Raw genomic sequence first — 14,719 nt, 5'->3', positions numbered from 1 at the left:
ACAGGCTAGTAGAGTTCCTCCTATGGCACAATTATGGATTGCATCTAGCTTAACAAAGGTCTGATCCTGGCTCATTGTCCTGGATTTTGTTAACCAACGTGAAGACAGAACCCACCCCATTGAGATACAAAGCGCAGCTATGGCTTAACACAGATCTGAATCTCAGAGCTGAATTCTGAGGGAGGAAGCAGGCAGCCATGACACTTGGAACAGGTAGCATCTGAAAGGTCTTGGATTTCAACATCCTACCTAGAAACCTAAAGATTGCGTCTAGGATCACATGGCATATCCCAGTGTCATAGGTGCCTACAATATAAATCCTTGCTGCAGATTCCTCCCACTTGTTATCAGCCAGTCTATCTAGACCACAACCATCACACCCAGCAGGGAACCGTGAGGCTGGTACACTTGTCCACAAACACTGGTGCCATTTTTTTTTAAAAAAGTCCTTTTGTGGATGGCAGGTCTTAAAAGAAAGAAAACTTAAAGAAGAGGGAGATTATAGCTAGTTGCTTTTTTCCCTATAGAATATCAATTCATGGTGGAAAGAATGCAAATACCAGTGCTACACGGTAGAATATAACACTTTGCCTGTGGACGGTCCTTGTTCAATGATGTCAAAGGCAGCAAGGCTGAGAAAGATGCTTCCCTGCCTGCCTGAGATGTCGCTAAACTGCTGCCAGTTGCAGAAGTGAAGGCCTAAATAGATGGACCAGAGACCCGATTCTGATTAAAGCAGCTTCTTAAATCCAAAGAGGATATTGCCAAATTTTAAAAGGGAAGTTTCCCCCCTTGGTGTTCATTATTCAGTGAATATTCTGGGATTATCAATAAAAGTGCATTCCGTACACGTAATAAATGAAAAGTAAAATGTGTTGGGAGTAATAACACAATAAATTTGGACAAGTTGGGAAAATTATTTTTTTATGTGTTACATTTTTAGATAGCCCTGAGAGCTTGTGGCCAAAGTCACAACAAAGCTAGAGATAATTTAAGAGTACCCTTCATTGCTGGTACTTAGCAGCATGTAGGTGTGAGGTTTCAACACTGGAAATAGGTTTCTGGCTCAAATTAAGGATTAATTAGTAAGCCTGTGTGCAGGGTTAGGCAAGGGGAGCATGCCTTGCTTTTGTGCCTTTTAATAAATGAATCAATATTAGCAGTTGCAGCTGTCACAAATGAGCATCATCAGTAAACAAATGCTGCTTTATTCAGAGAGCAGGTTGGTTGAAAATAATAGATTTGGCCTCTGCAGACATGTGTGGTCAGTGCTAGTACAATTTAGGGACATCTTCAACAGGCATAATCCAAGGCCTCCAAACATATCAAGGGGTTGATGATATTCTTGGAACTTTCACCAAAGGCTCCCAAGGATACTTAGCAGTCATGGGATAAAAGGGCAGTTCGTCTTATGGGTTAGTAACTGGTTAAAGAACAGGAAACGGAAGGTACTAGTAAATGGACAGTTCTCACAAGGAGGAAGTTACAGATCCTTGGGAAAACCTATTTGTATCAGGGCCAGTTTATAATTGGTATTAGGACAAATGTTCACAACTTATCTGAAAGAAAAGGTGAGCAATCAGGCGGCCAAATTTGCAGATACCATATTATTCCAGATGGTGAAAGTGGGCTGTGTGGTCCCATTTGTTTCAAATTTTAACTTTTCATGTATTTCATTTTTTCCGTTGTTGCTTGTCCCCCCCCCCCCGGTCTTTCACCGATTTCTAATGACGCCAGTATTCTGCTGCTGGTAACTTCAGAGTTCTCAAATTTCCAGGCCATCATCTACTAAGCAGAGAAAGCTCCCACCTTTCTAAAGACCCTGAGACTGCTGTACTGAACATCAACCTGGACAAAAGGCACATTCCATTTCCCCCAAACTTTTATTTAAAAGCCCTAAACAAAGTTTGACAAAAATCTCCAACTGCAGTTGCTCTGCCCAGCTAGAGCTGAAGAGGTGATTCACAGTGCCACCAGATTCGTCTCCCCCACCCCCATTCGTCCACCTAAAAACCGGTAAGGACAACTGTGAATTCATTTAGGCCCTTGCAGGTACATCCATGACTGAAAACCACAAAGTGGCCTTTAATTTAGAGGGAGGCCCACCCCTTTAATCTGGGGTGCTGCTTCCTCCACCACAAGCAGCAAGAGGGTTTTGGTTTCCCCCCCTCTGCACCACCCCCAAACATGCAGAATATAGAAAGAAAGGCAAGTTCTGGGTTTCAGCCAGTAGACAATGGTTTGTATTGGGCAAGAAACAAAAAAACAAAAAAAAATATATATGCAGCCATCCCCCAGAGCATCAAGGAAAACCATCATCGTCGTCCTCTGCCATTTCCTTGGCGAATTCTAGATCCTGCTGCTCCCGCTCCCGGCGCTCCTGCAAAGCAAAAGGGAACCGTGTGAATGGGAGCTCTGCAGGTTGAGATGAAAAGGCACTTCCCTAAAAGGAGAGCTGAAGGATGGCATCTCATACAACCCCACGAACAAGAGCACAGATTATTTCCTAGAGAACATGTCACATTTCTCTTCTTTAAAGTTCCTATGGGTAAATATGTATTATAGGGGAACTATATCTTTAAACTGAATAAGAACTATGCTTCTGGGTCTATTTACTCTGAACGAACGAGGTTGTAAAAGATGCACACTTTTATGTTGCTGGCTACTATTTTGGCCACACTGAAACAACAAGCAGCACTCTTCCTGTGGCTTGCCCGACACTTTAGTTACTTAGAGCATCAAAATGTTGAAAACCCACCCACAATGGAGCAAGGGAGGCTGTGGGGTCACAGAGGCTAGTCTGCCTCACCCCACCCTCCACAGACATGCCTCTCTGCGCATTTGGTGTGTGTTAAAAGGGATCCTAAACAAGTACAACAGCATAGAAAACTAACGTGTCTCTTTCAGATTTTGTACAAGCAAAGACAAACCTGAAGTATTTACAGAAAAACAAGGAAATGTAAACCCAAGAAAACAAGGAGGCAGGTGTGCCTGAATCTGATGCAAGAAAAACTTCAAATAGCTGTAAGATGTGTTAACTCCTACCGATAACAACTTTCATTTTTTAAGAATCTAGCCTTTGATTATGAAAATACGTTTGAAAGCAAGCGGGCGGTATCTGTGGCAATCACAGAAAGCTGCTGAAGTATTTTAGCAGGGCTTCAGTGTCCTTGCCCCTTCTCTGTCTAGTGAAACTATAATAAATTGCACAGAAGAGCAAACACGATGGATTAAATGGTGCAAATATGCTTGATTTACATAGTTTATATAGGTCACAGAATCCAGCTTTCTTGGCACAGAGTTTTAATCCCTTTAGTGCAATGTATACATGGCTTGGGAATCCTCACCTCTGCAGACTCCAGGTCCTTGTTATAAGACTTCGGTGGGAACCTCATAGCCTAGAAACAGTGGCAGGGAATAAGAAATGGAAGGCAATTATGAATTGGAAGGCAGGCCTCACGGCAAGAAACTTCACCATAGGGACTTTCAATGGCAGAAGTACAAACAATGCAAACAACGGGCTTATTTCTGAGTAAACATGCCTAGGACCACGCTGCAAGAGTTCCAACAGCAGGACTGAAGTCCCACTTTTTAATCCAGTGCAAATGCAGGCAGGCCCAGGAATGCTCGCTGTAAGGTAACTGCTGCACACTTGCTCCATTACCTTGACAGACATATTGTGAATGTCGAGGCAGAAGGAGATACGCTGGTGGAAGGCCAGCTGGGGCTCCCGTGTGGAGTAGATGTCAGTCATCTCCTTGGACTGGACGTAGCCCTTCTCATGGTTGATGCTGGCTTCAATCACGCCATCCCGAATGGCCTGGGAAAAAGGCAGCACATCATCAGTTGCCTTCCAGTGACTACATCCACAAGAGCCAAGACAACTCTTCCGTTCTATGATTCTGTTTTCTCCAGCTCCAGAGGCTACAACCCGAACCAATGGATTCAAGTTACAAGAAAGTACCGTATTTTTCGCTCTATAACACACACCCAACCATAACACGCACGTAGTTTTTAGAGGAGGAAAATCCGTAGGCATGCCACCCGTAGGCATTTCCTCCATAACACGCACAGACATTTCCCCTTACTTTCTAGGAGGAAAAAAGTGAGTGTTATGGTGCAAAAAATACGGTAGATTCAGGCTAAAGAACTTTCTGGTGGTAAGAAGCTGTTTGACAGTGGAAAGGGGTGGACGCTCCTTCCTTGGAGGCCTTTAAGCAGAGGATGGATGGCCATCTGTCATGGATGATTTAGCTGAGATTCTTGCATTGCAGGGGGTTGGACTAGATGGCCCTCAGGGTCCCTTCCAACTCTACAATTCTGATTCTAGGCTAAGATTTTAATCCAGCATTGAGAGACAGGCAAGTCTTCCAAAAGGCCATACCCTCACATTCCAGCTGGGTTATGGTGGGTCTTTCTGGGGAAAAGCATTCACCACCACACACTCACAACTGCTTCCTATTTTATTAGTTTACATGAACAGGGCTGACTAAGAAACAAAACACACAGCAATAACCTCTGAATCCTTTGGAACTTTGAGGGAATTAATAGTCTGCTACTGAGGCTGGTATCGAACTACCTCACCCAGTTGCTCATTGTGTAGACTGTGGGCAGAGACATAAGAGGGCTAATGGTAAACAGGACAGAATGAGGAGGAGAAACAGGCGTGAGCCTTTACCTGACACAGTCTGTATTGCCAAAAGGTCCCTCACATATTTCCTGCGCACACATTTAGAGCTCGTATATTCTATGCCGGGAAATCAGAGCTTAGAGTTATCTGGATTATGGTGGCCCAACCCCTGGTATTTTTCAGTATCTTGTGAGATACTGAAGGATGAACCCCTAATTCTTGGCAGATACATCATGGCATTTGTTTTAGGACCCAGAGGTGGTCAGAGCTTTAACCAAGTGAGAGGGTAAGTAGGGATTCCTATTCAACTCAGTAACCAAGGCAACGCTGCAGGCACTCACCTTGGCAACAATGAATTCAGCATCCTCTGGGCTGTCCAGCTGCAACTTCTGGGCGATGTCAGCCAAGGAGATGCGCGAGTACGAAAGGCTGATCATGCGGACACCTACACAAGAGACAGAAAGGCAACCTTTAAAAAGTGCAAATGGGGTGAACACACTTAAGGGGCGTCCACCAGGTATCTGCCATCTTTTCCCTCTGGCTCAAGGGGCAACTTCTGCAGGAGCAGGGACCTGCCTGCCACCCGCATACCCCAAAGGAAGGTGATACATTCAGTAGCAACCCAGAAGTTTATAGTGAAGACAGATCAAGCTCAGTGACAGAGCACCTGCTTTTGCAGGAATAAGGTCCCAGGTTCAAAGCTCAAGAGTCTTCAGGTACGACAGGGAGAGAACGCTGCCCGAAATCCTGTAGAGCTACTGCCAGTTAAGTGTAGACAATACAGAGCTAGCTGGACCAGTGGTCAGACTCAGAAGAAGGCAGCTTCCCATGTTTGTGGATGTGCGGCCGAGTTGGGATTTCAAACACTGTTCCAAACCCAATCCCCCATGTTGTCCTGAGATGTGATATCATATCATGACTCGAGGATTTGGTGGTCGCTCACCTGTCTTAATCACATTGTGTCTCAGCCGGATGATGAGGGTGTATGTCCCATCGGCCTGGAACTTATCACTAAACTGATCAAGGACTTGGTTGAACTTGGCCAGGTTCCCAGTCCGAACAGCTGAAAGGAAAGAAGAGAGATTCAAGAGATGACAAAGGCGAAACATGGTGTACAGATGTATGGTCTGCATGCACACACATACATACATGTGGTGTGTGCATGTATGTGTGTAAGTAACTGCAGCCTAGGAATTCTAACTCCCTCTCCTGCACACCAGTAAATTTATCCCCTTGCTGAGGCCTTGGATTAGTGTCCAGTGTGTCTAAGGGCTTCACCACAAAACTGAGTACAAAGTACAAGGGCTATGTGTTGCAAACTCAAACAAACCATCGCCCTGACTTTTTAAGTGCTTGTGGGTGGGCAATGCCGTGCGCACACTGTCCCCACCAGTTTTGCATGGCTGGTGGTGCTTGAAGGATGGGAAGTGGGCCACTGCTCTGTGCCCACAAGGGCCGCCCTCTGCTAAAAAAATGCACTGTATTATGCACACCTTGTGTGCAAAAGAAAACAAGAACATTTAGTGCAACACCTTTCAAATCAAAGAGGTTACTGATTGTAAGAGTATGACACGGTTGATGCAGGAATTAAATGAGGAGGGGGAGAACCATGTACACCCCCTTGGATAAAAGGTGGAATATAAATGCAAGAAATAAATATTCAAATGGACTGTCTAGTAAGAGAGATGCTGAAATCACTTAAAATGGAGGGGGGGGAGAATTGCATTGTTACTAAAGAGTGTTTATTCCACATTCTAGGGTTTTTTGTTGGGATTCCAGTGCTGCAGTACCGTTGGGCTGCTGCGTCTTCACCAGCTGCGCCACTTACCCTGCGTCAAGAGAAAGTACGGCATGAGAGATCTCTTCAGAGACGGCTGCCGAAACTGCAGTCTATCTGGGATCTCGCCTAATAGCAGCTCCACCACTATCAGCAGCTTATGGACCTAGGGCACAGATGCAAGAGACACAGTTTTGTCCTGCTGTCTCAACCACAAAGCAAGACTCAGGACTGCGGAGAGCTCTGTGTACAAGTAGCAGACGCACTCCCTTTTCATCGCTACTCCACAGCGCCACCTGGAGGTGCTAGTCCCCACTCACCGTCTGTTTGAAGCCAACAGCTGTGTGTTGTGGCGCTTTCCGCAGGGCGTTTGTCATGGTTCTCCGAGCTTCAGAATATTCCAATTGGATGGCCTTGATGCGTCCTGGAAAAGGATAGAAGATCAGCACTAGAACGACTTGCCAGAGATATAACAAGATATATATTCTCTGCCTCCAGAGAACACCTCCCCCCAGGGTTGATTTTGCACTGCACAGGAATCTGTGGAGTGGGGAACGGGATAGGAGGTTCCTTAAGAAAGGCTTATTTGCTACAGTCACTCTTGGGCACTGTGCCACCTATGCCGATCCTGCCCATCTTAATTTCCATGTGGTTTGTGGCTAGCAGGGAACTTTCGCTTTGCAAAAACGGCACTCGGTTCATATACTGGCAAATCTGGGCTACCCTAGCCAAGTCTGGCCGAAAGTTCTTTGTTGTCCTGGGTGAATCAAAGTTTTGTTACCCTCTCCACCTTGTGTCTCACTGAATACTGAGCAGCGTAACAATAGCAGATGAAAATAGTGACCTGTTTTCTCATTTACATTTTTAATGTCCATCACTTTGTTACTTCCTCACTTTTGCAAGTATACTATACCTCACACAGCCGATGGAGAGTTGAAGGTTCTCAGCTGCATTCCCTGGAGTGCAGCAAATATAAAACCCTGCTAATGAGGGACTAAGCTGCTTCTACGCACCTCCTGCAGAAGTGCAGGTAACAGCTTCCTGTCTCTGGGCAATGCATGTACCAGGAGCCCCTGCACATGTTTTTAGGGCTGAATTTTCGGTATTTGTTTCATCACATTATGGTTTTAAAATTGTAATTTGCCTCGAGTTCCCCATTTGGAAGAAAAGCAGTATGTGTGAAAATAATAGCTTTTGTAGAAAAACACTGTAACACAAAGTACAGCGGGCAGGGAGAAATTGCTCTGCCCTAAAGCCCTTAAGCAGCTGGTAAAATGAACATGTTAAAGTTTTTTCTCTGTTGTCAGAATCTTAATCCAACCAACCTTAGCATCACAGATTTGTAGAGTTGGAAGGGACCACGAGGGTCATCCAGTACAACCCCTGGGATGAAGGAATTGTTTGTCCAATGTGGGGCTCGAACCCACAACCCTGAGATTAAAAGACTTAAAACTACAGGTTTCTTGATGGGTTCGCATATGAACCTGGATGTCAGTACCAACAACAGACAAGTGTCAAATGTGTTATCTGGTTTTGAAATTGGCATCATCATAACTTGTGTAACTGTTGAAGAATCTCAGAAATCAGAGGGACAATGGGGATTTCATGTTCTGCACAGGAAACCTCTTGGGAAAGTAAGGGATCCCTCTTGTTGTTCTGGCTTCTGAGATTCAGAATATTTTTTTTCTTGTTTTCCTCCTCCAAAAACTAGGTGAGTCTTATGGTCTGGTGCGTCTTATAGAGCGAAAAATACGGTAAACTATGGGAGAGGCTAGCATGCCTAAGCTTTTCAAGGGATCGGCTATTTCACTTTTTGTGTTTGGGGGGCTGGGGAGAGATATGATGACATAATACCAGTTACACAGGTGCCTATTTTGAGCTCCATGTTTGACCCCAGGCCACCCAGGATCTCAAAAAGTGGTGAAGTGCCGACTCTCACCTGTGTAGTAGAGGTACCTGGCCCACTCATTGTTGTTTGCCTGCTCAGGGAACACCGATTTGGAGACCAGCTTTTCTGCCTGGTCATAGAGGTCGTAGTGAAGGTAGTTCCTCAGCAGCAGATTCAGGAGGGTAGCCTGGCCATCTGCATCATGGCGAAGTGTCGCTGTCCTTAAGCGGGCATGAAGGAAGCTTTGAAAGAAGGAATGGAGAGAGGCTGTGTCAGGAGAATGCTTGGGGTAAGAATATTGTGGAGGAGGAAAGAAGGAGGCCATAAAATTGCAACATCAAAAGCTTACCTCCTCACCACATCCAGCTTGTTCAAGAACTCATAGATGCGAGCGTGGTAGTAGTAACACTTGGCCACCACCAAATCAAGGGCTCGGCGGTTCTGAGGACTTATTTTTTGCATCAGATCGTCTGAAACTTTCTGGGCCTGGATGGAGAGAGAATTCATGTGGTGGGCTTGCAAGGCTGCAAAGATGAGTTCCTCACAGTGACACTTAGGGCTCCAGGGCAACATGTGCTTGTTTAAAAATGTAAGTTTTGAAACAAGATCTGCAAGAAGCACCCCTTATGCCCCTCATGGAAATTCTTGGTGGAAGCAAAGCAGGCTGCCATAAATTACTGGGTCAGAATTGGCCTAGCAGAGCCCTTGCTCATCTCCAAACAGAGTTCACCGAAGTCTATACCTTGGTGTTCTAAGTTAAGATTTTGTGTTTGAACCTACAGCTTTTAAGTTTCTAGCTAGGTTTGGGTTGAGAGGAAAGTGATGAAGGATAGTGTCTAATTTTGCTCGCTTATTTCTCTGCCCTCCCTCTAGATCTGTATCCAAACACTGGCAGTTCTTTGCTTTCCACTGGGGAATGAGGCACACAAGAGCAGGTGGTGCATTACCTCTTGGTAGCGCTTGCTATTCATCAGATAGATGACCAGGAGTAGCTGGAGATATGCTTCTACCTCTGGCAGAAGAGGAGTAGAGGCTGCCTTTCCTGTGCGGGGCCGGAACTGTAGATCAGCTTCCGTGTCCATAAGCTATAAAGTGTGACATAGAGACAAAGAGAGAGGTGATCAGAGCAATGAGAAGGTGCCATCCCACTCCACCTTCTGATTCTCACAGAATGCTACATATTAATGCCTAAGGAGACCAGATGTTGCCCACTTATTGCAACTGAATAGCTAGTAAATCTTGAAATTAGTCACAGGCAACACTGAGCAGCAAACCAAAATGGTGCTAGCGCTCCACAGAGCAATGTTGAATTGGGCCCCAAAGAATCATTTGAAGGATGCCAAAGTGGGAGTTCTCCAAAACATGCACCAGGCCCCAGTAAAAAAGGTAAAGGTCCAGTCGTGGACGACTCTGGGGTTGCAGCGCTCATCTCGCTTTATTGGTAAGAGTACCCAAACCACCTGTGAGCCTGCTTTGTGACTTGCCTCCTCCAGGAAGCCAATGAGGAAGTCCCGCACAGCACTGTTAGATGTGAAAAAGCCATTGATAGCTTTCTGGAGCACATTGGGGTTGAGGCGTCGGGAAGTGGAGGGCAATGCTCTCAGGGCACGCAGGACGTAGCGTGGCTCCTTCCCAGATACGGCTTTCTCCAGCTGCTTCACATGTTCCTTAATGTCTGCAATGGTCAACAAACAGCACCGTTAGATGAATAGGCTAAGCTATATGGTGTGGTGGTCAATTCCTCCCAACGGTTAGAGCAACTGAACATTTGACCAAAAACCTCAAAACAAAACAGAGCTGAAACAACAAAACCCAAGAACACACCTAGCATTATATCAGGCAACCTACAGACTGTAAAACAAGAGTTTCAGCGCCTCTAAACAGCAAGTTAACTCAGATTCCCAATCAATGATGAAAGGAAGCTATTTGCTAGGAAGGGTAGTTTAGGGGGATGAGTCTACATGAGCAATGTATGTGCTTGATTACTAGGGTTACGTGGTGCTACGGTGGCAATTTAACATCCTATCTCTGTTGATACAGCACTGTCTGTACTGGTGTAGCACTGGGTCAGGTGAAAAAACAATGTTCAGTAGGCATCAGTGACGGGACGCTAGAAGCTGCCAAAATGCGCCAGGTACCGATGTTGAAAATGCTCCAGACAGATTCAGTAGAATCAAGGCGAGATTCAGGGATGCTACCCAAGTAGTTATGGCCAGTTTGGGAGTTACAGAGAAGTAAACATGTCATTTGGTAGAAGTAGTATGTCAGTGAAAAACAGTGCTTTAGAGACCCACTGGATTACCATGGTAAAACCATTATTAAGGCTTTATTATTAAGAGCACTTCTTGAAGTCAAATGAGTAATATCCCTCATTTGGGATAACTTTAGCCAATCCCTGTTGTACTCACAAGGCAGATAAACAGTGTATCACTTTCCTACCATTTATGTGTAAACTGGATTCCAATCCACACTGGCTCTCATGCATGGCGCTGCAAGCAATTTTGTGCCCACTTCGTACATCCAATGAAGACTTGCCACAATAACCCAGAGCTCCTGTGGCAAGGAGTGGGCTGGTGGAAGATGCGACTGTACTTTTGATCTTAAAGCAGAGGCTCCTCTGCAGTGAACTGCTCTGGATGCCCAGGATGCACCCCTGTGGTCATCTGATGGTCCCGCTTTCTCAGTTCTGACCCACTTCTGCCTCTCTTCCTCTGCAAAACCACTCTCCTCCATCTTTTAAAATTGTAGGTAGCTATAGTATCCATTTGAGTGTATGTAGTGTTGGAGTGTTCCCAAGTATGAAAGCTTGCTTTAAAAACCTAACACATTTTGGACGGCCGCAACAATATAGAAACCAGCCCATCTTTGTGCTACAGAGGTCAGAGTGCAATCCTATACATGTCTGTTCAGAAGAAAGCTCCACTGAGTTCAATGAGTTACTATGTACAGGACTGCAGCCTTAGTCAATATGTCACTGGCATGAAATCAATATCTAGATTACAAAAGCGCTGCTGAGTGGTTCAGTCATGCTCACTTTCTTCCAGCAGGCAGGTCCACTCACCAGCCTACTCTCTCCACACTTTGCTGTAACCTAAATAATTTTTATTGCACATTTATTAAAGAAAAGAAAAAACAAAAAAGGGAAAAAGCAAAGCAAACAGAAAATTATCAGCTCACATTCACAGTGCAACAAGCAATACAACCATCTTAATATACACATACAGATCATAATATGCCACCCAAATAGGTATCCAAATGAAGCTGTTTATGGAAAATGAATTCAAATGTTAAACAATGGCTTTTTTATTTTCAATGTGTTGTCAGGGAGATTCATAACAACCAAACAACAGAAGATCTAAAACAGAGAAAGCCCAGTCATACACATACAATGACAGAAAATTAGCAGCAGCAAACAAAGCCACTCTGCAATGAACTTTCAATAAACATATGTAAATTAGTATGCAAGGATGAGCACAGGCAAGTCTTTTTAGAGGAGGAATTCCAGTGTTACAGTGTTATATTACAGGGTCCATTCCTGCTAACCCAACACAACCGGAAGATGGAAATTGGAGCAGCGCATCACCTGTTGTTGATCACAATGAACTTTGTGTGTGTTCGATCTCTTCCTCCAAGAGGCACACAAGTGGTGACTGTACATGTTTACTTGGATGCAAATTGCAGAGCAGGAAGCAGAGGGGTGAAAGCTTCTGAAGTAAACATGATGTAGAACTTGGCTATAAAAACCATTACCTTGCCCCAAATCCCGGTGTGGTGATATTAGGATTGCAGGATCTTCTGTGCATTTACGCACATTTTTAAACACCTGCTGACACGCTGCCCTCCCTAAGCTACACAGGTGGCCAAGGTGTTTGTACACGGGAATGCTGCGCGTTATTTCTGTCTAAAAAACCCCACGCCCCCCCTTGCACCGCGCTGTAAACTCAAAGTCTCCCCTCCCACGGGACACCCGGCTATTTTAGGTGGGCGTTGCTGCAGCTTAGTCCCGCCCCTCCAGCCCGGTGGTGGATGGACACCTCTCCACCTATCTCCAGGTACACAACGCGGCCGGCCAATAGCCGCTCGGCACTCCGCTGGCCACGCCCTCATCGAACCCACAAGGTGGGGGTTGCTGCCGCCGCCGCCGCGAGGCGTTCTAGCCACGCCCATCCCCGCGCGCCCCGTCTCCTGCCTCCCCCTTCCCCCCCACCACCTCACCTTCGAGCGTGACGGCGTCGAGCTCGCGCTGCGACTTCTCCCCCGAGGCGGGCTCGGCCGGGGCCGCCTCCTCGTGCATCTCAACGTCGGCGAGCGGCGGGGGAGGCTGAGGGGGCTCCGCGGGCGGCGGCTTGGCCTTCTCCGTTCCGGCGCGGCGCCGAGAGCCGCCTTCCTGCTTCATGGCTTCACCTTCCACACACACACACCGGCTACGGCCGTGACTGAGCAACTATCGCGGAGGACGACGGGAAAAGCCGAGCAGGCTCGACGAGCCGATTGCCGAACCGACGGACGCGGACGAATGGATTGATTCCTGGCTCCCTGTCCCCACCCCTCACCCCGCGTCTCCATGGTAGGGAACCATAGAGAGAGAACGGCGGGCTGCGACACCGCACCTCGGCTTCCGGGTTGCGCCTCTTCCTTTTTTTCTTTTTCCTTTCCCCTGCCGAGAGGGAAGTGCCTGAAAGCGGGTGGAGGGCAGGAGGGGGCAGGCCGGCAGCCAGGCAGGCAAGCAAGCAAGCGGGAGGAGCGGTGGGAAGGGCCTTCCAACTGAAACTAATACATTTTTAAATTACTGATTTAATTTATATACCGCCCTTTATCAAAAGATTCCAGGGCGGTTTACAATATTCCTAACGGGTGTGTGGAAATAAGAACCAGAAGAATCTTTATTTGCATCAGCCACTAGCCATGGCAATAAAAAATAAATAAAATGTACTGAAGATAGATGTAAAAACTTAACTATAGAAAATACGTTTTGGGGGTTTACATCAATAATCAAATAATAGATCTTTTTCTAATTGCCTCCGCTAAAAACCCTGCAGTATGTGAGACAGAAAGAATGTGGAAACCCGCCGCCCTTTGTGGGGCAAATAATAACAAGCCCCAAAACAATGGATTCATTAACGTCGAAATCCTATGCATACTTACTCTCTTGTAAGTAACAGGACTGCAGCCTCACATTGCATCTTTTTAAATCTTTTTTTTTAAATCATTTACATCTTTTTAAAAAAATTATCGTTTTACAAAAGGGTGCTGAGTGTCGTGCTGCATAAGTAATCGTGCATGGTTGTTTTTTAAAATAAAAAAAGAACCGTTTATTCCGGGAGGAGTTGAGGATCCTCCCTGCATCAGAAAGCAGAGAGAGCAAAAGTGGCCGCATTAAACTCGGGAATCTGCCAGCAAACTTCACTGCCTTGCATTTGCAGCTGGGCCAGTCAGTGACCTTCTCTTCTTTTCCTTTCCCTGGTCTTTGGGCTGGGGACTACATTTCTCCCTCAGCAGGCTAAGATCAGTGCTGAAGCAGGGCCAAGTATTGTATCCAACTCGGGAGAAGGATGCTTTTGTAATACAGTGGTACCTCGGGTTACATACGCTTCAGGTTACGGACTCCGCTAACCCAGAAATATTACCTCGGGTTAAGAACTTTGCTTCAGGATGAGAACAGAAATCGTGTGACGGCGGCAACGGGAGGCCCCATTAGCTAAAGTGGTGCTTCAGGTTAAGAACAGTTTCAGGTTAAGAACGGACCTCCAGAACAAATTAAGTTCTTAACCCGAGGTACCACTGTACTGTGCGAATTCTTACAGCTAACCAGATGTAATAGCTCGTCTCTTAAACTAATAGGAAACCAATGAAGTAAGTAGGTATATGCACAAAATTCATTTAAAACAGAGCCAGTCTATTTTATTGTAAATACACAATTGCTCCCTTTCTCCTGCCGTCATGTGCTTTCTTCTTGATGAACCAAACGTACTCATCTGTCTCCCATCTTTTCTGTAACCTCCACCTGTCAACTTTGTTCTACACCCCTCTACAGCTTGTAAAATTATTGTAATGCTATCCTTTGTAGTCTGCTATTAGTATTTATTAAAGTTGCATAAGAACATCAATAACCCACCCCTGCATTATACAAAAACCCTTCCTATCTAAAATAACCACCCCAATAAACAACATTAAAAACTATCAGCAGCAGGAATATGTTATTTGTATGGAAGGACACATAGAGGAGCAGGAAATCATTAAGCCACCCAGGTCCCAAGCTGTTCGAGGATTTAAAGGTAAAGACCAGCATCTTGATTTGAGCCACAGACATGAACCAATGCTGATCAAATAGGACCAGTCACATGATCTGCCTGGTCCATCATAGAAGATTTGACATGCAGTGATGGGTGAATACATTTCCATTGTACCAACACTAGAGGGTGCT

At 45.7% G+C, this 14,719-nt stretch overlaps 1 protein-coding gene and 1 long non-coding RNA gene across 4 annotated transcripts in view; one reads left to right on the top strand and one right to left on the bottom strand.

The window, feature by feature from the left end:
• Window positions 1-1,864: 1,864 nt before the first annotated feature.
• PSMD3 (proteasome 26S subunit, non-ATPase 3) lies at window positions 1,865-12,775 on the bottom strand. Its single transcript, XM_082197299.1, has 12 exons — window positions 12,511-12,775; window positions 9,780-9,970; window positions 9,243-9,380; window positions 8,645-8,781; window positions 8,347-8,537; window positions 6,728-6,831; window positions 6,459-6,573; window positions 5,574-5,693; window positions 4,972-5,075; window positions 3,665-3,820; window positions 3,348-3,398; window positions 1,865-2,380 (listed from the first exon to the last, which is right to left on the bottom strand). The coding sequence occupies exons 1-12, from the start codon at window positions 12,689-12,691 to the stop codon at window positions 2,303-2,305; spliced, it is 1,566 nt and encodes a 521-aa protein (XP_082053425.1). The 5' UTR covers window positions 12,692-12,775; the 3' UTR covers window positions 1,865-2,302.
• The window catches only part of LOC309517860, a 64,529-nt gene continuing 62,531 nt past the window's right edge, over window positions 12,722-14,719 (top strand). For all 3 annotated transcript variants that reach the window (XR_014213290.1, XR_014213291.1, XR_014213292.1), the window contains exon 1: window positions 12,722-12,862. This is a non-coding gene — a long non-coding RNA (uncharacterized lncRNA). The remainder of the gene's footprint in view (window positions 12,863-14,719) is intronic.

Source organism: Podarcis vaucheri (assembly GCF_965113315.1).
Source record: "Podarcis vaucheri genome assembly, chromosome: 13".
NCBI classification, from domain to species: Eukaryota; Metazoa; Chordata; class Lepidosauria; order Squamata; family Lacertidae; genus Podarcis; species Podarcis vaucheri.
Note: the sequence above shows the minus strand (reverse complement) of the source record. Positions and strands in the feature narration are given on the sequence as shown.